Source organism: Elephas maximus, chromosome 19, assembly GCF_024166365.1.
Source record: "Elephas maximus indicus isolate mEleMax1 chromosome 19, mEleMax1 primary haplotype, whole genome shotgun sequence".
In the NCBI taxonomy this organism is placed as follows: Eukaryota; Metazoa; Chordata; class Mammalia; order Proboscidea; family Elephantidae; genus Elephas; species Elephas maximus.
In genome coordinates, this window is record NC_064837.1 from 6,845,241 (window position 1) to 6,869,865 (window position 24,625).

A 24,625-nucleotide genomic window follows, 5' to 3' on the forward strand; every position below is an offset into this window, starting at 1 on the left:
AGGGTCGCTATGAGTCGGAATCCACTCGACGGCAGTGGGTTTGGTTTTTTTTTGGTTTAGACTATTTAGCCTTGCGGAGCCTCAGTTTCTTTATGTGTAAAATGGGTAAAATAACAGGACTGCTTCATGGTGCTGTTGTGAGGATAAAATGGAAAAAACAAATCAAAACCGACATATAAAGGGTGTATAGCCAAGTGTCTAGTACAACACACAGTGAAGAAAAACTTTCATCTCTTTTTAAAATAAACATTTTATTTAAAAATATATATATATATATATTTTAAAAAGAACACATGCCAACTTTGGTATTTTAGCCATTGCTTCCCTTCTCCTCCTGGTAACCCACATTTGTCTCTGATTATGTAGAGTTGAGCAAAGAAGACCGACACGAACACACCACACAGGCCGTAGCAGAGAACAAATGCTTGCTCTTTTGGTTTCTTTGTAAAGCAAATCTGTGTCTAGCTGAGGGTGAACTTGAAGCATCCCCTAATACGTTGCCCTCCTTCCTCCCTGCAGGACCCTTGGAAAGGAGCTCTGGGGAGCGGTGTGGGTTCCCTTCCTTTCAAAAACATCAGAATAGCATCCAGGATCCCCATCGCCACGCTTGCTCTTGTCACAAACACTCAGGACTGTTAAACCCTTTACAGGAAACCCACGCCCTCCAGCACCCACGACGGGAGCAGCTGGCCCCAAGGAGCACGGGAGACATTCAAGGACTTGTCGTCTTAACGCAGAGGGACAGTCACAGATCCTATAGTCAGAAGGAAACTGATTCACATATTATTGAACCCGATGGATCCTACTACAATTTCCTGGTAGATGATAGCAAAATTCTTCTCAGATCTCTTTTTTTTAACCAGTTACCATTGAGTTGGTGCCAACTCATGGCGACCCCACGTGTGTTGGTTTTCAATGGCTTGTTTTTTTAAAGTAGAGCACCAGGGCTTTCTTCCGAGGTGCCTCTGGGTGGACTTGAACCTCCAGCCTTTCGGTTAGCAGCCAGGCATGTTAACCGTTTGTACCACCCAGGGACTCCCCTGTATCTTTACTATCTTAAAATCATCTTCCCGTGGATAGCCTTACCCTCGCCAGGCTCCTCTGAAAATGTAGAGGCAGGAATTGAACCCAACCCTTTAGACAGAGCCTGACCCACTCTCAGAGCTCTAGGACCATCCTGTTTCGTGCCCTGGGCTCTGTTTTTACCTGTCTAGTAAAGCTCCAGCAGTTTTAGCATCTGAGCCATTCTGCTGGTTTCTACTAAATGTATGAAAAATGAATCCCCAGACTCTTTTCCCTCTAAGTTCTGTCTGTCATCTATGGTGGGCCGTTCACCGTGAGGAATGCAGCAGCCCCCTCAAGGGGAAGGCCAAACCATCTTCACACTGCTTTCCCTTAAGAGATCAAGGCGACCTGGACACTTCCTCCCCTACCAGCTCTCCCTTTTGTCTCAGAGAGCTTGTTATGAGGGGTGGGGCCTGGGGTAGGACAAAAAATATTTCCTTAGCTCCAATTTTCAGGGAACTTCTAAATCTGGGAAAGATAAGACGCTCTAAAATTCACACAGATGGTTGAAGTGGTAGAAGATAAAAGATCCCCCTGGGTGATACACGGCAGCCATTTCACCATAGAGAGAGAGCCAAGAAAAGAATGTGGGAGACAGCTTTCAGCTGAAGAGAGGAGCTTCACTCTCCCTTCTGGAAAAACTAAGCCTTCTTTTGATGATAGCATAAAGGGTTTCTAGTTTGAAGACTGGGAAGTTCCCAGTGTTCTTGATTATAGAAACTGTAACTCCCCAGACATTCAAAATGTGATCAGTTATTGGGACACCTGGGTCAATGTGGTATTGGGTATCTGAAGATTTGTGTGCTTTATGTATGGTAGGCATCAAATAGTTGTCCATTGGATGAGTAAATTTGATGTGGGTGTTTGCAGCCAGACCAGAATCTGTTTCTGGAAGAACTGATCAAGTTTAAAATAAGTATTTTTTGAAAGGAATGCCTCCAGTGCTTAGGGTAGGTTTTGTTGATTCTTTTGTTCAGATGGAAAATAAGTGTATTTGAAAGTAAAAAGGCTGCCAGTTCACAGACTTAACTAGAGGCGGGGCCTCTCTTGGAGTTCTTATTTACCAGTGCGATTATTGCATTATTAAGAATAGCTTCTCATCCAAAAAATACTGACTCAATTTTCATAATGCAACATCTTAGCTGATCTGAGAGGCTCATAGATCGCGAAGTTCACCCTCTTGCTCCCCTCCTTTCCGTCCTTCCTTCTTTCCTCCCTCCCTCCCTTCCTCCTTGTCTCTCTCCGCCTTGCGATGTGCGCCATCCCAATAACATAGAGGTAGGCCACCACTAATGGGCACTGGCTTACTGAAAGCGCTTGCACGAATGGATTTTCTGGCTCCATAGGATAACTACGACTATGACTGCAGCAGCTTGGGGAATGGCGGCCAGCATCTGCAGGTCAGCTTCATCATGTGGGTCCCAGGGGTGTTAGGAAAATGGAATGTGGTCTTCAGGCTCTAAGAGCATTAAGAAACTTGACCATGGCCACCTTCATAAGTCTCTGTACATCTTCTAGTTATGCCCAATTCATGACCATAAAAGAGGACACAACTAACGGTTTAAAGAAACTCAAAATACACCCCCCCCCCATGGGAGATGGATTGACTAGTATAGATTATGTGTTTCACGGGGAGCAGCTGGCTTCATCAGATTTCTCCCATGTCTCCCATTTTTCCCCAAAGCCAAACTTTTCAGTTATGAAGAATAGGATGACTACAGTGTGTGGAAACTGTGGGAGGAGGCCAGGAACAGTAAGCATGGGACCTGCTGTGTTAACTATGTTGGTCTGCAGTAGCAAATAGGAACCATCTTATCTTTTGCTTAGACCAAACATACTGTGAGGTGTGTATATCAGTCCCAGCTAATACCCTAAAAAGATCCCACAAAAGTGTACAGGATTGCAATATACAGAGGCCTGTTACCCAGGTCTAGCCTTTCAGATAGAAATACCCAAAGGGAAAAAAATAAATTAACACTGAGATCAGAGTCTCAGAGCAGGGACACTGCGTACCTCTGCTTTCCACAGGAAGTAAGGAAAAAGAAAAAACATATACAGAGCAAAACACAGCACATGGAAAAATGTACTGACCAGCAAGCTTTGTCAGGATCCAAGAAAAACTTCAATATCTAGGGAATCAACAAATGTGAGGAACATGTTAATAAGGCTTTCTTCCCATAGCTTCATCTTCGGAGAAAAGACTGGTGATTTTTCCATCTCGATATCTGGTTCTGATGACAGACGTGGAAGCAAAATAAAAAAAAAAATTGACCATGTGGATCTTTTAGAGCACAGTGCAGATCAAGGAATGTAAAACGATTTTCATGTTCCTTTTAGATGCTCCTACAAGAGACCGTGTTACCATTTCCAGCTACGAATGGCGAAGGCGTTCTGCTTTTCACATCCATATTCATTGCCAAGATGAGCTTGTTCATGGTAAGCAAGTGGCTGTGAGTCATCAGGTTGGAGCCATTCGTCACACACAGAGAGGCAATGTGTAGTCTGGTTGATTAATCAGGAGTTCTCAGTGAGAAAGTCCAAGTACCATTTCACAGCAGATCGAGGGTTAAAAGCTTTTGGCATATAACTCTGTAACGCTGCTATGCAGGACACACACACACACACACAAGTATATGTCCATATACACGTGTGTGTGTCTCAGTGTGCCTTTCTCCCCTAGAATAAGAACTGGCAACTTTCAGAGTAGCAGTCATCAAAAACACTCTGTGTTCACACACATTTACAAGTTAACAATGGAATGACTTCTTCTAAATCTTTGGTTTGTCAAAAAGAGAACTTCTAAAATCACAACATTTTTGATTATTTTCTCTAGAAGTGCACAGTGAACAACGTTTTCTTTTTTACAGAAGAAGAAAACAGTGCTGTAGTGATTTAAATAAAAATTAAAAAACAGAACAGAAAACCACAGCAATAGCTACTTTCTACAGCATGCAACACTCTAAGATGGTGACTTGAGCCACAGTGAGCTTTTGAGAGACTGTCCTACAATCTGAGTGTTCTCACCTCCCAGCCACAGCAAGAGAGGTAATGAGGGAAGCACATTAGACCACTGTCTCTTTTCTGTCCGTCATTTTCAACATGCAATTGTGTTTTCTTGAAGAGACCGAGACCCAACATACTCTCCCCATAAATATCACCATATTTATTTTTACGATATAATGATTTCCAATTTCTCCAGAGCAACACAAATCGATGATTGCTCTATATCAAATGAGGGTGGAATGCGCTTTGTGACTGACGAGAATTTCCTAAGGAAATTCTTGTGACTTCATTTTGTAGCAAATTATGCAGGTGGAGAGTGAGTTCTCCAGGAGAACCTGGATTGTCAACTTTTTAGAAAATGGCTTTTTCAGGAGTATGACAGCTTGTTAGATCTGAGGAGTCCTCCCCTCCCAGTGTTGGGGCAGGAAAAGAAACAAAGAAAGTCTAAAGAGGAGCAAGAGAGGATTGCTATCTAGAAAGACAAGTGAAGTGGGAGGAAAGTAAACTGAAGTGGAGCTCCCCCCGACTCAAAAAAAGGAAAACAGAAAAAGAAGTTGGACCCCCATAAATAACAGTCCTGTTAGAATAGACCATGGAATTTATTCCCATGACATGTAAAACTGTGCTGTTCTCTAGTCCTGTCTGAATTTTCCCTGATATTGCTTCTTATGCCTAGAAATATCCTTCAGGTTTGCCTACGCGGAAACCTCTAGTCTTTGGAACTAAAGAGGTTGTGTAGGAGAACCCAACGTATCTTTTTTCATAGCAGGAGTTTTCCTTGCTTTAGGATCCTCCCTTGTTCCACCATGCTTAGCACCTCAGAGACAGCAGGAGTGATTTGGCTATGGGTTGAAAAAGAGGGAAGCTCTGGGTGCGCTTGTCTGGACTAAATGCAGGCTGTTACCGGTGACCGAAGAGTCCTAAGTACAGGATCGGAGCCACATCAGCGGGTAGCTTTGTGGCTGAGGGACACTGAGTTGACTTTGTTTTCCTAGGAATGGGTTGGTTCTATCCCTCTCTTCTGCCTCAAGAATTCCCTAACTGAAGCTATGTGTGGCTTCCGTTCTGAGACAGGTGATAGAGAGATGAGCAGCAGCCTACATCAAGGACATACCTTTCATGACCTTTGTTGGGTGGACTTTCTCTGTACTCTCAGAGTAGCTGACATTTTCTTTCCACATTATGTCTAATTGTTTTCATAAGAACAATATACAATGTGAAATTATGCCCCAACAATGCCTGAGAAAAAGTATGGGGTAAAAAAACTACTGGTGTTTTAAAGGCAGTAAAAAATTTTTTTGGCATTCATAGTCTGAGAAAACACAATTTTAATGCATTGCTGAAATTATTATCAGCCACTGAATGTTGGTAAATATTAATATATGTTTATCGGAATCGACTCGATGGCAACTACCAACAACAAAATATATATCCTATTTGTTCTTGCTGATTGTCACAGAAGTCTCTATTGGCTTATTTTTAATTCCCTTCTCTCTCTCTCTCTCTTTTTTTTTTTTAATAATAAAAGTATTCGTGGTTGTATGCTTTCCCCCATGGAATTCTTATTGGTCTTCCTTAGCTCTGTTGTATCAGCATTCTACCATTGCTGTAAGTGAAGGTCCATGGGGGAATTCAAATTGAGATCCGTGACATCCAAGAAATCAATGTTAAAGATGCTGGGGCCGCTGGTGGCGAGGGAGCCAAAGCCTGGTGTGGAGCTTGGTGGAGTGAGGTCCAGCCACTCCATGGTCTCCCAAGGAGATTCAGTGAAGCTTAATGGCAGCCCATTGCTGTCTACAGAAGAGGGTGAAAACTGAGTCTGCATGGGGGAGAGAGGGCCTGGCAAGATCTCGTGCGCATTGAAGAGGTCTTCTGCAGCCTTTCCGGAGAACCCATCCATGATCCCATCAAACTGGGGCTCCTCACTCCCAAGTTTTAGGAGGGTGACATCACTCACTTTTCCTAAGGGGCTCTGGGAGTTTAGTAAGACTTCAAGGTGCTCGTCATTTTCAGTGGCATAGTGATCAAAGGAGGGTTGGCCTCCCGCAGAAGCTTGTTCAAAAGAGGCTGAAGGCTTGGGGAGAGCAGCAGTAGGGCTTCGGGAAGGCCCGGGGATCTTTGGGACTTTTTGAAGACAGGAATGATCCTCTCTGGCGTCAGCAGGCATTTCTGTTGGAAAAACCCAAACGCAATTGTTAGATCACATCAAATGGAGCATGCCCCACATTGTGACTCTTTGGAAGAATGAGTTACATTAAGACAAACGCAGGAGGTAGCCGTGCTTATGTGGTCATCTCTCATCACCCAGAGCTTCATTCCCAAACTGGCCCATGTATCCCCAATCCTCCTTCCCTTCCATCTCTCCCAGAACTCTTCAGGAAATTCTCCTCTATGATTATCAAACTCTACTCTGGAGGTTCCTTTGACTTGCTGATAGCTGGCTGTCCTCTGGGACCTTGCATCCTCTGTTATACCCTCAACGGAGGCCAGCATGCCTTGAGGGTCACATTGTGTTCTTTTGTTTTCCCATGGCTCTTTCCAATTGTCACTAGCCCTCTTTCTTACAACTCCTCAGCTGTTCTAAGTGTCAGACTACTGTTCTTGCCCCCTGCCTCGCTGTGTTCATTTATCAGTCTCTGGATCATACCTTGGCATATACTGAAGACCCTATTCCCCAGTTCATTGCCATTTCCCACTTCAGCTCATCTTTCTCTGTGACTTCAGATCTTCAGAAGTGACCCGTCGACCCAATGACCAAGGAAAGGAGTTTCTGACCTCCTCCTTAAGTCCAGGGATTCCTCTATTCCCACTCTGCTGGGCATGTCCTGGACCTTGTCATCATCAACTACTGAGTCACTCTGAAAGCTTGGTTTCAAGCAAAATTTCCCTTTCTCCATCACCTCTCATCTCTACAGCTCACCTATTAAATACCCCATGACAACACTTCTCAGCCACCTGGAGTCATTCCAGTCCACTGACTCAACTATTTTATCACTATCCACCAGCCCCTTCTAGCCTTTATTTCTTTCTTCTTCCAGTCTGTATTCCATGGTCCACCATCATGATTGGAATCCTTGGTGGTACAAGTGGTAAATGTGCTGAGCTGCTAAATCAAAGGGTGAAGGTTCAAGTCTACCCAGTGGCACTTCAGAAGAAAGGTCTGATGATTTCCTTCTGAAAAACCAGCCATTGAAAACCTTATGGGGCATAGTTCTACTCTGACACACCTGGGGCTACCAGCAGTTGGAACTGACTAGATGGCAACTGTTTTTTTTTTTTTTTTTACCATTATAATTACTCTCTTATAAATACCCACAATTCCCTTGCCCTCCCTCTTTCCACCATATTCCCTTGGCAAAGCCCCATCCCTGGATGAGTCTTATCATCTGTCTTCTCTAAGCCTGCCCTGGTTCAGCTGGACATCACAAGAAAAAAAAAAAAATTGCACAACCACGTTGAATGGTTTTGCTCCAAATTCATGATGTCAGGTTCCCTGTTGGCACTCACTACTGCCTAGCAATCCAACTACTTTTTTCTGGAAAACCAATTCATTCATGATTGCTCCTCTTTCCTCTCATCTTCTTCACCACCTTCCTGCAACCTCACTCTTTGCAAACCTTGTCACAGACATCATTAAGAAAACAAGGGCACTGCTATGAATTTTCTCATTTTTCTATCATGGAGCTTATGAACATACTTACACCTGTACTGATGTTTTTCTCCCTGACCCCTGTCACAATGGAGGATACGTCTGTTGACTTGCTTCCTCTCCATCTCCCTTACTGTACTGTAAACTCTGTAAACCACCAACTAGCTATCGAGGTGACGCCAACTCATGGCGACCCCATGTGTGCTGCAGTAGGACTGTGCCCCATAGGGTTTTCAGTGGCTGATTTTTTCAGAAGTAGATCAGCAGACCTTTCTTCCAAGGTGACTCCAGGTGGACTTGAACTTCCGACCTTTCTGTTAGAAGCTGAGTTTGTTAACCACTTGCACCACCCAGGGACCCCATAGAGGTGGAGGCTTTGTCTGTCTGGCTCAGCGATAAGCCTAATATAACACCTAGCCCTTCCTTCCCTGAGTTCTCTGCTGTCTCCTTCTCTGAAATTTTAAATGTTATTGCTTAAACACTCAGCCCTGACCCATTTTTATCTGCATATTCTCTTTAGGTGATCTCATTCATTTACGTGGTTTTAAACTCTCACCATTTTTTTAAAAAAATAAATGACTTAATAGGAGGCAAAAAGAACATGTTGATCATTGTTGATTGCTGGCTTGGGTGACATTTAAGCATGAATGAAGAAGATAACTAATTGAATTTCATTTTAGTAGGTAGCATAAAGCTTTCACTCCCTGCTTTTTCCTTTTTCTTGCAATTAAGAAGATAGGGGCATTGAAACTGGAACAGGAGAGAGAAATGCTGTAGCAAAAGATAACATTTTGGGCAACAGGGACTGGGTTGAAAGTGGAAAAATGTTAAAATAAAGTGGAAAATGTTTCCAAGACAAAGGCATTGGGGAATCAACCACCGTGCCTTTTATCTGGAACACCAGACACGGGCAGGAAGCTCAACGGACACAGACAGCTCGGATCATGTCTGATAGAGCACAAACAGCCTTGGTCCTAAGTGTTCACTCCCTAGAGTACCTGCAGACACACAGTAACCTGGTGGATGGAGAAACAGGGCCGCCTTACCTCCACTTTCAATGAGGACGTCCAAGAGTTCATCCATCTGCTGACTCCGAGTCATCTGCTGTTGCAAAAATAAGCAAAAGGAAACCAGAGACGTCAGAAGGTGGATACCTCTTCTGTAACGTATCGTTGGAGGCAGCACCGCAGGCTCTTAAACTGTGTTTGGTTTAAAGGTTTTGAATTATGTTTGATTAGAGCTTAGTCTGAATATTAAACAGGTAAACAACTGAGTGAAGCAATCTACTCCAGCAAGAGAAGGGGAAAAGAATGTGAAGTGCTTTCCGAGTTCAGTTGCCTGAGAGGTTTCCATCCCCGGAGCTGGGGGCCTTAACACACAAGTAGTGAGGCGCTTTTTCCCATGTGTTGCTATCGTGCTGAACGGGTGTCCGTGGAGCTTCCAGACTAAGACAGACTAGGAAGAAAGGCCTGGCAATCTAATTCCAAAAAAAAAAAAAAAGCCCCAGTCAATGAAAACCCTATCACAAGATCTGATCCCACTGTGTATGGGGTTGCCATGAGTCAGAGGCTGACCTGATGGCTTCTAAGAACCACAACAACAGGGCACTTTTTCTCACTTTGAAGGACATAGATTCTGCCTGCCTATCTGCTTGCTGTGGATGTGGCCCAGGAACTTGGCTCACATCTTCCTTGGCTCCTCGTTGCAGTGCCGTGGTGCCCTTGACACTTGCTTGTACAGCACACCCACACCTCCACAGCTGCCACTCCTGCCCTGGCTCAACTGAGCTGTTAAATAGAGTCTTGTTTGTACAAGTCCACTTGATCTGGCCTTTCCCTTTTCTTTTGAAGCTGCAAAGGATCAGTTGATGGTTACAGATACCAGGGAGAGGGAACAGGGAGGACAGAGGCGTATATCCGCCTCACCCCTCTAAAAGCCCGTCTCTGTAAGCACAGACATCAGAATCAACAAAACTGGAACGCAGCTCAAAGAATGGATCTGCTGCAGTTCAGAAGGCAGCAGATGCCTACAGGGCCTGGCAGGGAATGCCAATGAGTCCTTTAGAACAGGCGGGAGGGGTGGGCTGCAGAGCACATCTCTGGCTCAAGGGGGCAACAGACACTCAGCCTTAGACAGCTGTCAGGCAAAAATGGGGCTCCCGTGTTCCTAGGTCCCCTAATTTTTCAGAAATCAGAAAGCCCATGTTTTTCATGGAGGTACAAACGGTTAATACCCTCTGCTGGTAACGGAAAGGCTGGCAATTTGAGTCCACCCAGAGGCATCTTGGAAGAAAATCTTGGCGATCTACTTCTGAAAAAATCAGTCATTGAAAACCCGAGGGAGCACGTTCCGTTCTGACACACACGGGGTCGCCGTGAGTCAGACTCAACTCGACAGCAACTGGTGATGGTGTACTTTTTGCATAAAATATTCTAAGCAAAATGAAACCTAACTGCAGGCTGATTTTGATCTGCAGGATTCCAGTATTTAACAACTGACTGGGTGTTCTTTTCTGGGACGAGGGAGAAGAGCACAGATGAAGAGTTCTCTGATACCTGGTGAAGCTCAGGCCGTTTAAAATGTAGGGTCATTCATTTTTTTTTCTTTTTCTTTTCAAAACTTCCAGGCATAAGCAAAAGTAGAGAACACGAGGCCCTCCCTGCGTTCACTACCCAGCTTCAACGACTGTCAACATTTTGTCACAAATTGTCAAGCCAGGGACAACCCCGGAAAGTATCATTATGAAAATAACTCTCAGATATTTGAGTACTTATCAACGTGGCAAGTGCTTTCAATACATTATCTAGGATGCTTACAAAGTAGATAGTAAAAAACCCAGTGCCATCGAGTCGATTCCAACTCATAGCGACCCTATAGGACAGAGTAGAACTGCCCCACAGAGTTTCCAAGAAGAGAAGTGCTTGCCCAAGCTGACCCAGCTGGCTAGGGGCATCTGGACGACCACCCCAGCATATTCTCTCTCTACCCCACACAGCTTTATGCACATGCAACAGCTTCCTATAACTAGTGTCTAGATATTTTGTTCACTGGAAAGGCATAAGACACAACATAAAAATTTACATACAATTGAATATGTAAAGTCACGTTCACTGAGTTAGTCTGCTCTATAAAAATCAGATCATGCAGTTACCTGCTTCACTGCGTCCTCGTAGGAAGGAGGCTGTGTTATCTCTGAAGCTGCTGAGCTTGACTTAGGAAAAGTTGGGGATGGGACTGGAAACTTTGGTCCTGCCTTATCAGAAGAGTGTAAACCAGCAATCTGTGTGGGCAAAAGATGGGCAAACACAATCAATTCATGGGTCAGAAATGGCACTGCTTCCATTTTAGAAGCTACAGGCTAAATCTTAGAAAAGGTGACTTAAGAAGATAAAAAAAAAAAAAAAGACCAAGGCTTAGAAAGTAACTCCAAAATATTAATAATAGTACATATCCGTGTGAAATTATTATTGGAGGCATCTCAGAATTGGCACCTCGTGGATTTATTTCCCCTTCCAAAGTACACCGCATTTTACTAGGGGACGAGCCAGATGAGAAAATAAAACAAGAATTCAGTCAAATACAAAGACACGTCAATCCAGAAACTTCCAGAGTATTTTATCCTCCAGGTTCTTTCATTCCAAACTGTGTGTGTTTGCAGAGAGTTGGAGGCACCCCTCTTCATGAGAGAGCTTTGTTGTGTGTTTCGTGGAAGCACCTGGGCCTTTTCAGGGTCTCTCTCCCTCAGGAAGAGGGCCGTGGTGGTTCAGTGGTGGGATTTTCACCTTCCACGCAGGGAGCTCGGGGTCAATTTCTGGCTAATGCATCTCAAGGACAACTACTGCCCGTCTGTCAGTGGAAGCTCGTGTGTCGCTCTGATGCTGAACAGGCTTTGGCAGAACTTCCAGACTAAGATGAACTAGGAGGGAAGGCTTGGCAATCTATTTCGAAAAATCAGCTGGTGAAAACCCTATGGACCACAACAGTCCAATCTGCAACAGATCATGAGGGTGGTACAGGACCAGGCGGTGTTTGCTCCAATTGTGCACCAGGTTGCCATGAGCCTGGGTGGTGGCAAAACCTGGCTCTCCCGCATGGACGGTGAGGATCATGCCACTGATTATACCGTGGCTTCATTATACAAACATATCATGGCACATTAGTCACCATGATTTCCAGCAGGACCCCAGGAAATAGCTCCTTGTGGTACTGTCTAACTTATACCTGGATTTCAATGTATTTCTAGTGGTGTTGTCTCTCTCTAAAATGTCGTTTTCTGCCTTTGAACCTCATATTTGCATTGGAGGACAAGAGTCACATAAGAGAGAAGAGATGAAGTCAATCCCGAGTTTGAACTCTGTCCCCATATCCTACCTTTTGCTGTACACCTGGGCTTTGGGGGCAGGTGTTGCCCCCAGCACCATGACTGCTGTCTGCCTGGGCTCCAGGGAAAGGTGGGTGGAGGCTGGAAGGCTGCGGGGAGAAGCTTGGAGGACGGCCATCGTGTACTCCTGAGTTCTGCAGAGACGGAAGAGCAGCACAATGAAACTGCCAGCAGCAGCACTCGAGTACGGCCTTTGCTGAGATCGCGGGCCCTGCCCTAGTGTCTTATCTTTCCAAAACACCGAACCAGTTGTCGCTGAGCAGACCCCGAATCATGGCGAACCCACGTGTGTCTGTGCAGGACTGTTCTCTGGAGGGTTTTCAATGGCGGATCTCTTGGAAGTACATCACCTTTCAGTTAGCAGTTAAGCCCATTAACTGTTTGCACACATGGGTATCTTTTCAAAACTCCCGAATTCCATATATATAACGCCTAAAACCTGGCTTTGTACATATGACCTGACCAAAACCCACTGCTGTCGAGTGATTCCGACTCATAGCGACCCTTTAGGACAGAGTAAATTGCCCCATACCGTTTCTGAGGCTGTAAATCTTTACGGAAGCAGACTGCCACATCTGCCTCCCGATAAACGACCTGCTATGCAAAAACTGTCAGCAGCTCCCACGCATTCACAGCAGCTAGTCCCCACTTCTAACCAGGATAAGAGTTCAAGATCCTCCACAGCCTGGTGCTATTTCCTTCTTCAGACTTAAATTCTACTCCCCCTCTCTCTGAACTTCCCGTTTTAGACAAATTGGCTTCATGGTTATTCCTCAACGGGCCCTGTGTGTTCTACCTTCCTTCCTTTGTTCACATCATCCCCCTCCTGGGATATCCTTTTCCTGCCTCTCTCCTTTTCAAAATGCTAAAACCAGTTGCTGTCGAGTTGATTCCAACTCACAGAGACTCATGTGTGTCACAGCAGAAATGTGCTCCAGAGGGTGTACAATGGCTGTGATAGTTTGGAAATAGATTGCCAGGCCTTTCTTCTGAGGTACCTCTGGGTGGATTTGAACCTCCAGTCCTTTGGGTAGTAGCCATAAGCTTAATTATCTGTACTACCCAGAGACTTCTTTTAAAATGCTAAGTTTCCCACTAAGTCCAGTTTCTTCACAAAGCCTTCCCTGACTTTTCTAGCCCTTCATGATCAGTCTGCCCCTCACCACACCTACTTTGTACAGCACGTAATGCCATAAGCACTGGTTATTTATTATTATGGATTGAATTGTGTACCCCCAAAATATGTATTGGAACCCTGACCCCTATACCTGTGGATGTAATCCCATTTGGAGACAGGGTTTTCTTTGTTATGTTAATTGGATCATATCCGAGTCAAGTGGGTTCTGTGTCTAGTCATGTCTGAGTTATAAAAACAGCAGCTTAGACACAGAGACACACGCACAGTGGGGAAGACAGATGCCGTGCGAGAGTTGCCAGAGAAATAGAAGAAATGCCCAGGGCTACTGACAGGAACAAACCAATACAGCTGAGACCCTGAATTCAGACTTCTAGCTTCCAGAGCTGTGAGAAGACAAATTTCTGTTCTTTAAGACCATCCACTTGTGGTCTTCCTGTTACAGCAGCACCAGGAGACTAAGACAGTGGTCTTATCCTCTACTGTTTTTTACCTTGTTTTCTATTAACGCGTGCAGTCATTCTGGTCTCGAAAGACCGCTTTGTAAAACCGTAACTCACTGCACCAATGTTAGTTCTTGTTAGAATCAAATGTCTTATGGTCCAGAGCTAGGTCTCAAGAGCTATTTCTATCTTTGTTGCTGTCTTAGTCATCGAATGCTGCTATAACAGAAATACCACAAGTGGATGGCTTTAACAAAGAGAAGTTTGTTCTCTAACCGTCTAGTAGGCTACAGGTCTGAATTCAGGGTGTCAGCTCTAGGGAAAGGCTTTCTCTGTTGGCTCTGGAGGAAGGTCCTTGTCATCAGCCTCCTCTTGGTCTGGGAGCTTCTTGGGTACAGGGATTCCAGGTCCAAAGGATGTGCTCTGGTCCTGGCACTGCTTTCTTGTTGGTATGAGGTCCCCCTGTCTCTCTGCCCGCTTCTCTCTTTATGTCTCAAAGAGACTGGCTTAAGACACTATCTAATCTTGTATATCTCATTAACATAACTGCCACTAATCCATCTCATTACATCATAGTGATAGGATCTACAACACATAGGGAAATTACATAAAATGGTAGATAATCACACAATACTGGGACTCATGGCCCAGCTAAGTTGACAGACATTTTGGGGGGACACAACTCCATCCATGACAGTTGCTTAGGGCACTGTACCTTCAATAAACATTCATTAGTGATGATGATAATCCAATTAAGTTCAAATCCCTCCCAGAGTGTCCACTCTGGACATCATTCATTTGAATGTGGTAGGTTTGTAAAAAACATTCTCATTACCTATAGCCACACCTCATACTCCCAGGATAACAATGTTCAGTGTGCAATGGCGTGCACTTTTGAATTAGATAATTCTGGTTTGTATTCTAGCCTTGTATGATCCCAGGCACCTTCCTAAGCCTCGTTTTCCTCAAAAGCAAATAAAGAATAATAAAATTGAGCACATAGGGTTGTTGTGACAATTAAATGAGGTTACCCATATGCTACGAAGGTTTGGCACAGAGCGGGTGCCAAATTAATGTGTTTTCTTCCTTTTCCTTTTCTAATAGCGCCGGTTTCAGTCAACCCTTTGATATGCGATTTTCTTTCTCAAGTAAACTTACACAGATCATCCCCTAATAATTGTTCAGCTCCATAGACAAAGAAACGCTTTTGCTGATCACCTCGGTCTGGTCTGTAATTAGTACTCTTCTCAGCCATCTCTTAAGACTCTCTTTTCATTCTGCTCCAGCCACACTGGCCACCTTCTTGATCCTGGAATATGCCTGGCATACCTCCACCTCAGGGCCTTTGCACTTGCTGTTCCCTCTGCCAGGAATGTGCATACCACAGATATTCACAAGACTTCCTCCTTTACCTCTTTCAGGGCTTTGCTCCGATGTCCCTGGCTGCTCTCTTTGAAGTTGCAAACTTCCAGACTCCTCATATCCTCCCCTGCTCTTTCTCTGTAAGATGTATCATCTTCTAATACATCACATAACATATTTACTGTGTTTACTGACTGACTCTCCATAATCCCGAGACTATAACAGGGACTGGCACAAAGTAGGTGCTCAGTCAATAATTGTACTGTGAATCCCACAACACCGAGAGAACAGTCAGGTCTGGAAACTTCCCTTTGGGCCTCTTGATGAATTGGTTTGGCCTATGGTAAGACTTGGAGTCCACAGAGGGTGCAAACATGTTTGGCTGCTAACTGAAAGGTTGGCAGCTCATGTCCGCCCAGAGGTGCCTCAGAAAAAAGGCCTGGCAATCTACAACTGAATCTACTTCTGAAAAGTCAGCCATTGAAAACCCTATGGAGCACAGTTCCACTGTGACACACATGGGGTCGCCATGAGTTGGAGTCCACTCGAGGCAACTTTTTTTTTTTTTTTTTGCATGGTAAGACTTGATACCTAGGAGTCTTTAGAGTAGGGGTTGGCCAACTATGAACCACAAGCCAAATCTGGTCTACCACCTGTTTTTGTAAATAAAGTTTTATTGGAACACAGCTATGTGCTTTTATTTATGAGTTCTTTGTGGCTGCTTTTGAGCTACAGAGTTGAGTAGTCTCAATAGATTGTATGGCCCACAAAGCCAAACACATTTATCATCTCTTCCTTTGTAGGAGAGGTTTGCTGACCCCTGCCTTAGAGGTTAACTGAGTTGTTCTACTGTCAAGGCTTGCAGGTTGTGGTGTCTGGGGGCTTCCGCTGGACTTTTGGTGAGTCCTGCACACTGAAATTTCCAACTTGAGCTCTTTAGCATTTGCTAATTCATATCCCACTTCTGGAAAGGATACCGTGGGCTGTGGTGCAGCGAATTCTTACCTGAGCAGTGCACACCTGGCTGCCGACAGGTGAGGAGACACTGTGCCCTTCTCCCTGAGCGCCGGAAGATGAGGGTAAGAAGTAGTGGTTGTTGGGCGATGGGGGCAGGCTGATGTGCTGTGGGCTCTTCACTGTCCCGAGGGGGGAGTGCTGAGGGGAGCACTGGGGGCTGAGGAAGGTGGAGGAAAGAACGTTGGTCTGTGAGGACTCTGCACAGTGCGCGCTCCCCAGGGGGAGGAGCTGAGCAGCTTCACAGGTGGTCTGCTGACCCTCGGAGCTGGAGCTTTGCCTTTTCACAGATGTCTGCTGGGATGCAAAAGGACAGCTGGAGACAGCATCTTCCTGCTTGATGGGGGCAGCCAAGAAAGGCAAGGGCTTCTTCTCCGAGCAGCTGCTCCTTTTGTGTTTCTGAAGCTGCAGCCTCAGCTCCTCCACCTGCCTCTGCTCTTGCTGGAGTTTCCAGGTGAGCTCATTTATCACCTTCTGCTTCTCCACTAGCATCTTGTCCTTCTCCGAGTCCAGCCCGTCCAGCTCTGAGGGCAGAGAGCCTCCGTTCAGACTGCTCATGAGGCTTTCTTCCGCGCAGACGTGCACTGGGGACGGGTGCAGGGCGAAGGAGGGAGAGGCATCATTGAAGGTGTCCGGCAGGGACCCGGCGACCGAGAGGTCTGACGAGGCAGGGGAGATGGGTGGGCTGGAGCTGGTGCTGCCGAAGTGGTAGAAGCCATTGGATAAGGCACTGGTGGAAGGGGAGGACTGGTAATTAGGCAGAGTGCTGGCTGGCGTAACAGGAAAGGTGACAGTCGTTATATCACCGAAGTTCGGCACAGAGCTTCCAGAACAGTCCTGGAAGGGCCGCAGCCGTTCCATGAGGGCGGTTTTGGTGCCTGACACTGGCAAGCCCCGTATTCGGAGCTGTTGTCTTAACTCAGAGACCTGAAGGAAGCAGGACATTGTTAGTTTGCCGCTTTATGACACCATGTCTCATTAAATTGGCTTTAAAACATCACAAGTAGAATTTTACAGTATGCATTATTTTACTTATAGTTCTTTCCAGCTCCCTCCTCTGCTCCCCATACAAATTACAATAATTCTTTTTTACTTTGCTGTGTGCCATGTTTTCACGGTCATTACGAAACAAACAAAAATACACAGTTGCTGTTGAGTTGATTCCAACTCAAGGTGACCCCATGTATGTCAGAGTAGAACTGTGCTCCACAGGGTTTTCAATGGCAGGCTTTTTGAAAGTGGATCGCCAGCTCTTTCTTCCGAGGTGCCTCTGGGTGGACTCGAACCTCCAACTTTTTGGTTAGCAGCAAGGGCTTAACCGTTCGCACCACCCAGGGACTCCTCCAGGGTCCTGTTTTTGTTGTTAGCTGCTGTCGAGTCAATTCTGATTCAGCAAACCCATGCAGGATAGCATTACAGAAAGGTAGAGTGTGACTGGACTAGAAGCCACCTAGTCCACTGTCCTCCAGCTCCCATCCGGTCATGGATTGAATTATGTCCCCCCAAAAATGTGCGTATCAACTCGTTCAGTCCAGTATTGTGTGGTTGTCCTCCATTTTGTGATTGTAATTTTATATTGAGAGGATTAGGGTGGGATTGTAACACCACCCTTACTCAGGTTACCTCCCAGATCCAAGGTAAAGGGAGTTTCCCTGGGGTGTGGCCTGCACCACCTTTTATCTCTCAAGAGATAAAAGGAAAGGGAAGCAAGTAGAAAGTTGGGAACCTCATACCACCAAGAAAGCAGCACCAGGAGCAGAGCGCATCCTTGGGACCTGGGGTCCCTGCACCTGAGAAGCTCCTTGACTAGGGGAAAACTGAGAACAAGGAGATTCCTCCAGAGCTGACAAAGAGAGAGAAAGCCTTCCCCTGGAGCCAACGCCCTGAATTTGGACTTTTAACCTACTAGACTGTGAGAGAATAAACTTCTCTTTGTTAAAGCCATCCACCTGTGGTATTTCTGTTATGGCAGCACTAAATGACGAACACACATCCTGAGCCCCTGCCCCCATTTTACAGAGGAGACAACCGATATGGGCCTGAGTTTAGATGCAAGGTCTCAAACGAGTAATCCTGAAGCAGAGCTGAGATCCTTATCTCCTGGCTCCTCAGATGAGGGCTCTTTCCACACACTGTCTTCATCAGGGTCCTCAAGCCTGAGTGTGCACCAGAATTGCTGGAGGGCGTGTTACAACGTGGATTGCTGGGCTCAGCGAGTTTCTGATTCCCTAGTTCTAGGTGGAAACTGAGGCTCTGCATTTTTAAAACAAATTCCCAGGTGCTGCTAGCCCTGCACAAGACTGTGAGAAACGCTGCTCTATGTTAATGTTTCTGTCTTGATTTGAATGACTGGCTGGATTACAGTCATTTATTGGGAGATGGTATTATGGGTGATTAGCATCATCAGTTCGAATCTTGGCCCTGCCTCTTACTGGCTCAGTGGTCTCTCTATACCTCAGAGAATAATACTTATACATTTTTATGAGGATTAGAATGGCTTAAAATTTGTAAGGCAACTTGGAGTAGTACCTGGCAAAGAGTTGTGCAATGTAACCGTTGCTATTATTATTATATTGATTGACATATGTATCTCATACCTACATTTTTTATAAGGTTCAAAAATTGGAAACAATATGAATATCCAAAAAATTTGGGAACTGCCTAAATAAATGCTAGTACATGCAAATGACGGACTAGAGGTCCATTAAACAGATGGTATGAATATTTGAGGTTATAGACTAATGAATAATATTTATGGTATATTATTAAGTGAAAAGAAGTTCGAATTGTTTGATTCTGTTTCATAAAGAATATAAATGCATGTGTATATGTACACAAACATATGTTCACATAAGAAAATATCTGGATAAATATGTGCTAAAATGTTAACCATGGTTATCTGTGGGTGGTGTTACTTGGGATGATGTAATGTTTCTTTCTCTCTCTTTCCTTATCTGTATATTCTAAATATCCCATATAAACATATTACTTTCAAACTAAAAAGGGAAAGGCTAGATACCTAAATGTCAAAATTCTATAAAATAGCTGGATGAAAATACGGGGAAATATTCAGATATTGTGTGGGGAAAACTTTTTGGAGCAGAAAAGAAAGGGTGTAATCATGAAAATACTGAGAAAAAAATTTTAAACTTCTCTATGATACTGTAGGCAAAAGAGCATTCTTGGAAAAAAAATGATAGTGTAAATAATAAAATGTTAATAAGCCCAACATATTAAGGGTACTTAGAAATCAAAAAGAAAAGATAGGAACCCAGTATCAAAACAGATAAGGATGTGAACCAGCTCTTCACACACACACACACACACACACACACACACACACACACACACACACACACAAGGTTAATAATATATGTATACTATCATCATTTACCCAAGTAATGCAAATGAAATACTCATGTATTTTTTTTTGTATTCATCAGATTGACAAAGAAATGAATGTTAACACTTCATGTTGATGAAGTAGCAGCAAAAATACATACATTAAAAAAATAATAATAAATGTTCTATAAAATGACACCAGCTGTGGTGAAGTTGACCCCCACTCGTGGTGACCCCGTGTGGGTCAGAGTAGAACTGGGCCCCTCAGGGTTTTCAGTGGTGATTTCTCAAAGGTGATCTCCTGTTGGGTAGCAGCCAAGGGCCTTGACCCTTTGCACCAGCCAGGGACTCCGGAAGCACTTTAACACCTCAGGCCTCACCCCAGACGGACTGAATGGGAATCTGCATTTTAACAAGAGCCCCAGGTGATTCCTGGGTGCACACTAAATCCGGTATGGTACCGCGCTGCTTCTGGGAGTAGGCTGGTGGAAATTTCAGGGGAAAAATTTGACAATATGGATCAAGAACTTTAAAAACATTAGTATATTTTTGTTCAGAAATTTCACTCCTGCGTATTTAGTCTAAGGAAATAATCAGAGAAATTAATGAATTTATATATAAAGAAGGTCACTGAAATTTTATTTTTTAATGGCAAAAGATTGAAAGCAACTTAAATGTCTGATAGTGGGAAGTTAACTAGGTGGTTCAGTGATATGCTGCTATAAAAAATTAAAAGTGTATTTTATATTAAAAATTCAGAAAAATGTTCATGATATGCTAAACTAACAAGCATGCCAGTAAGTTATGCACACATAATTATTTTAAAAGTTATTTTAAGACCAAACAGTATTCGTATGCATTTTGAAAGACTAGAAAGAAATATAACTTGTAATGCTATCTGTGAGTACTAAGTTAAGGATTTTAATCGTCTTTAAAAACTGTTTATTTCTTATATACCTCTGAGATTTTCAGTCATGAATATATATATTACTTTATTATCAGCTAAAAGTTATTTTAAAGAATTACATCAACTTAACACTGCCACTAGCAACGAATATGCTATTTCCCCCCAAAGTCTTGCTAGCACTGTTTTAACATTTTTTTGTGGATTTGCTGGTTTGAAAAAGTGCAGAATGACAACCCATTATTGTTTTAATTTCGAATTCCTTAAAATTAATGAGTTCTACATTTATTTTTAGAATCTCTTCTGGCACTGAATAATTTAAACTTCATTATTAAATAATGCAGCTCATATTCTAAAATAAAATGAATACTTGCTGAGTTCAATTCGGCCTTGTTTGGGACAAAGCTTTCTATAGACGTGCTGCCTACCTGCATTAGTGTTGTAATCATTAAAAACTTTTTAGGTTATTTACTATAGAAAATATTAAACAAACACAAAAGTAGAAGAAAATTATAGTGAACCCCATATACCCATAAGCCAGCTTCAGCAGTCATCATCTCATGCCTAATCCGGTTTCATTTTTACCCCACTGACTTTTTTTCCTACCTTCCCTGAATTATTTTGAAGCAAATCATATAATTTCATCCATAAATATTTCAATATCTGTCTCTAAAAGATAAGTACTCTCTTTTTAAACATAGCTACAATACTATTATTATCACACATAAAAAATGAACAAGTGTTTAATATCCATCAAATATTCTCTCAGTTTTGAACTTCCCATTCTCTCTCTCTCACTTCTCTCCTTCTTACTTTTTCTCTCTCCCCCCTCCAATTTGTTAGAAACAAGATTCTAAAAAAAAAAAAAAGCACATACTGTGATATAACTTGTTGTTAAGTTGCCATCATGTTGATTCTGACTCGTGGCGACCCCACGTGTGCAGGGTACAACTGCTCCATAGGGTTTTCAAGGCCGTGACTTTGCAGAAGCAGATTTCCAGGCCTGTCTTCCGAGGCATCTCTGGGTAGACTCAAACCACCAACCTTTTGGCTAGTAGGCAAGTGCTCAACCATTTGCACCACCCAGAGACTGCTGTGACATAGCTATTAATAATTTTTTTTTTAATGGAAATCACCACCACCCGTCTGTCAGTTTGTTGTACTGTGGAGGCTTGCATGTTGCTGTGATGCTGGAAGCTATGCCATCGGGATTTCAAATACCAGCAGAGTCACCCATGGTGGACAGGTTTCAGTGGAGCTTCCAGACCAAGACAAAGACAGACTACAAAAAAGTTCTGGTGTTCTACTTCTGAAAATTAGCCAATGAAAACCCTATAGATCACAATAAAACATTGTCTGACTTGCTTCTTTGGACATGTCATGAAGGAGGGATCAATTGCTAAGAGGAGGACATCATATTTAGTGACGAAGAGGGCCACTGAGGGCAAGGGAGACCCTCAATGACATGAATCAGCACAGTAGCTGCAACAGTGGACTCGGGTCTGCCGCCAATTGTGAGGATAATTCAGGACTGGGCAATGTTTTGTTCCATTTACATAATGTCACATTGAGTCAGAGCCAACTTGCCAACAACTAACGATGAAAACCAAACTCTTTTCTCAGTGCCTTTCCTCTTTTTCTCCTGTAGAAAAACACGAACACTCCTTGAAACTGTCACCTTCATTGCCTTACCTGACTACTTTTTTATTTTTTGTCAACTCACTAAAAAAAAAACTTCCTTTCCCAAAATGTGGTCAAATCATTTGCTTCATTCATTCCTCATCTCTCCATCCTTCTCTCCCCTCTGCTCCCTTCCTTCCCACTCTTTCTATTTTTCTCCTCCTCAAACTCATTCACTCATCTAGTTTCAAGCCTCCCCACGATGCACACAGCTTTAAAATTTATATTCCCATCGCTCACAATACGGTCATGATGATCTAGCTTGGCGTATTTCTAACTTAGAAACTGACTTGGTTTACACTTGGTTGTCCTGCTGGTACCTGCAACCCAGCTGTCCAACGTGAACTGTCGTCCTTTCAGATCAGCGCCTCACCTCACCTCTGTCATTGATGTAACTCTCCAATCACTTAACTGACAGCTCTTGCATGTCTCCAGTGAGCAGTCAGGTCTGGTGACATTTTCTCCTGTCTGTTCCTCCTTGTCCATCCTCACCTCCAATGGCAATAGCAAAGCCTTTGAAATCTGTCACTTAAGCTCAAGGTCCAGTTCTGTCATTTATAAGCTGTGTGAACTTGCATATCATCTACCCTCTTAAAGACCCTGATTTTTATTTTCATTTTAGAATTGGGAAATAAAGTTAACCTTGCAGGGTGAAAATTAAATCAAATCTATACAGAATGGGTGATGGGTGTTGTTAGTTGCTGTCGAGTTAGCCTGCAACTCACGGCGACCCCATGCACAACAGAACAAAGCACTGCATGGTCCCGCACCATCCCCACGACCGGTTAAGCATGGGACTCTTGGGATCCATAGGGTTTTCGTTGGCTGATTTTTGAAAGTAAATCACCAGGCCTTTCTTTCTAGCCTGTCTTAGCCTGGAGGCTCTGCTGAAACCTGTTCAGCATCATCACAACAATCAAGCCTCCACTGACAGGTGGGTGGTGTGGCTGTGCATGAGGCGAATTGGCCAGGAATTGAACCCCGGTCTCCTGCGTGGAAGGCGGGAATTCTACCACTGACCACCAATGGCCCCAAGGCTTACTGATTGTATATACGTGTATATTGTATATATACATATATATACATATATATACATATATATACATATATACATATATACATATATACATATATACATATATACATATATACATATATACATATATACATATATACATATATACATATATACATATATACATATATACATATATACATATATACATATATACATATACATATACATATACATATATATATATATGGAAACCCTGTGGCATAGTGGTTAAGTGCTACGGCTGCTAACCAAAGGGTCGGCAGTTTGAATCCACCAGGCGCTCCTTGGAAACTCTGTGGGGCAGTTCTACTCTGTCCTATAGGGTCACTATGAGTTGGAATTGACTTGATGGCACTGGGTTTGGTTATATATATATATATATATATATATATATATATATATATATATATATATATATATATATATATATATTTAGGAGCTCTGGTGGCACAGTGGTTAAGAACTGCGGCTGTTACTCAAAAGGTTGGCAGTTCAAATCCACCAACAGCTCTTTGGAAACCCTAAGAGGCAGTTCTGCTCTGTCCTGTAGGGTTGCTATGAGTAGGAATTGACTCAATGGCAATGAGTATCTATCTATCTGTGTAAATATATATATAAAGGTAGCTACACCATCACCCTCATTACCTTATACTACTTAGTATAACTACCCCAGCCAGTGACTCTTGGCATGTACATACAGAAGGCCATCCCTGTGCAGGCTCTGAGAAAAGGTATCATCATATCTGGACCATGTTCCCACCAGGCTTGAGGCATCTTTAGCCCCTGTGCCCCAGAGCTCCCATCAGAGATGGCCTGCTTTTATCTTGATGGATTTATGATTTGCAGAGTGGAGGTGGGCGACCCACCAGTCCTCTGAATATGATGGTGTAATGGCACCATTTCTCAGAGCTTGCACAGGGAGAGCCTTCTACGTGCACATGCTCAGAATCACTGGCTGGGGTAGTTATACTAATTAGTGTACGTAGAAGAAGATGATGGTGATGGTGGCTGTAGCTAAACTGAAACAAACTCACTGAAGTCTAAGCATTACAGTCCATGTGGAAGGAATAGAGGAAGAAGGTTTCATATCAGAACCCAAGACATTTGCTGGCCTTGACACTTGACAGCCATAGGATTCCCTATAATTTAAAAAAACCCAAACCCTGTGTTGCTTAAAACAAAATGAGGACTGAGTAGTGAGAATGGGAATCTGGGTACGAGTGAGGACTGAGGAATGAGAATGGGAACCAGGGTAAAAATGAGGACTGAGAAATGAGAATGGGAACCAGGGAACCAATGAGAACTGAGGAGTAAGAATGGGAACAACAGTGACAATGAGGACTGAGGAGTGAGAATGGGAATGAGGTAACAACCAGGACTGAGGAGTGAGAATGAGAGTGAGGGTAACAAAGAGGACTGAGGAGTGAGAATGGACACAAGGGTAACGATGCGAAAGACTGAGGAGTAAGTATGGGAACAAGGGTAACAATGAGGAAGGACTGAGGAGTAAGTATAGGAACAAGGGTAACAATGAGGAAGGACTGAGGAGTGAGAATGGGCACAAGGGTAACAATTAGGACTGAGGAGTGA

General features: G+C 43.6%; 1 protein-coding gene across 6 annotated transcripts in view; it reads right to left on the bottom strand.

Annotated features, from left to right (window-relative positions):
- Positions 1 to 5,429: 5,429 nt before the first annotated feature.
- Positions 5,430 to 24,625, bottom strand: part of MYOCD (myocardin) — a 116,967-nt gene continuing 97,771 nt past the window's right edge. For all 6 annotated transcript variants that reach the window (XM_049859576.1, XM_049859575.1, XM_049859578.1 and 3 more), the window contains 5 exons: positions 16,044 to 16,979; positions 12,089 to 12,232; positions 10,869 to 10,997; positions 8,764 to 8,821; positions 5,430 to 6,237 (listed from right to left, as the gene is read on the bottom strand). In XM_049859576.1, the coding sequence (XP_049715533.1) occupies positions 5,666 to 6,237; positions 8,764 to 8,821; positions 10,869 to 10,997; positions 12,089 to 12,232; positions 16,044 to 16,979 (1,839 nt within the window). In that variant the 3' untranslated portion in view covers positions 5,430 to 5,665. The remainder of the gene's footprint in view (positions 6,238 to 8,763; positions 8,822 to 10,868; positions 10,998 to 12,088; positions 12,233 to 16,043; positions 16,980 to 24,625) is intronic.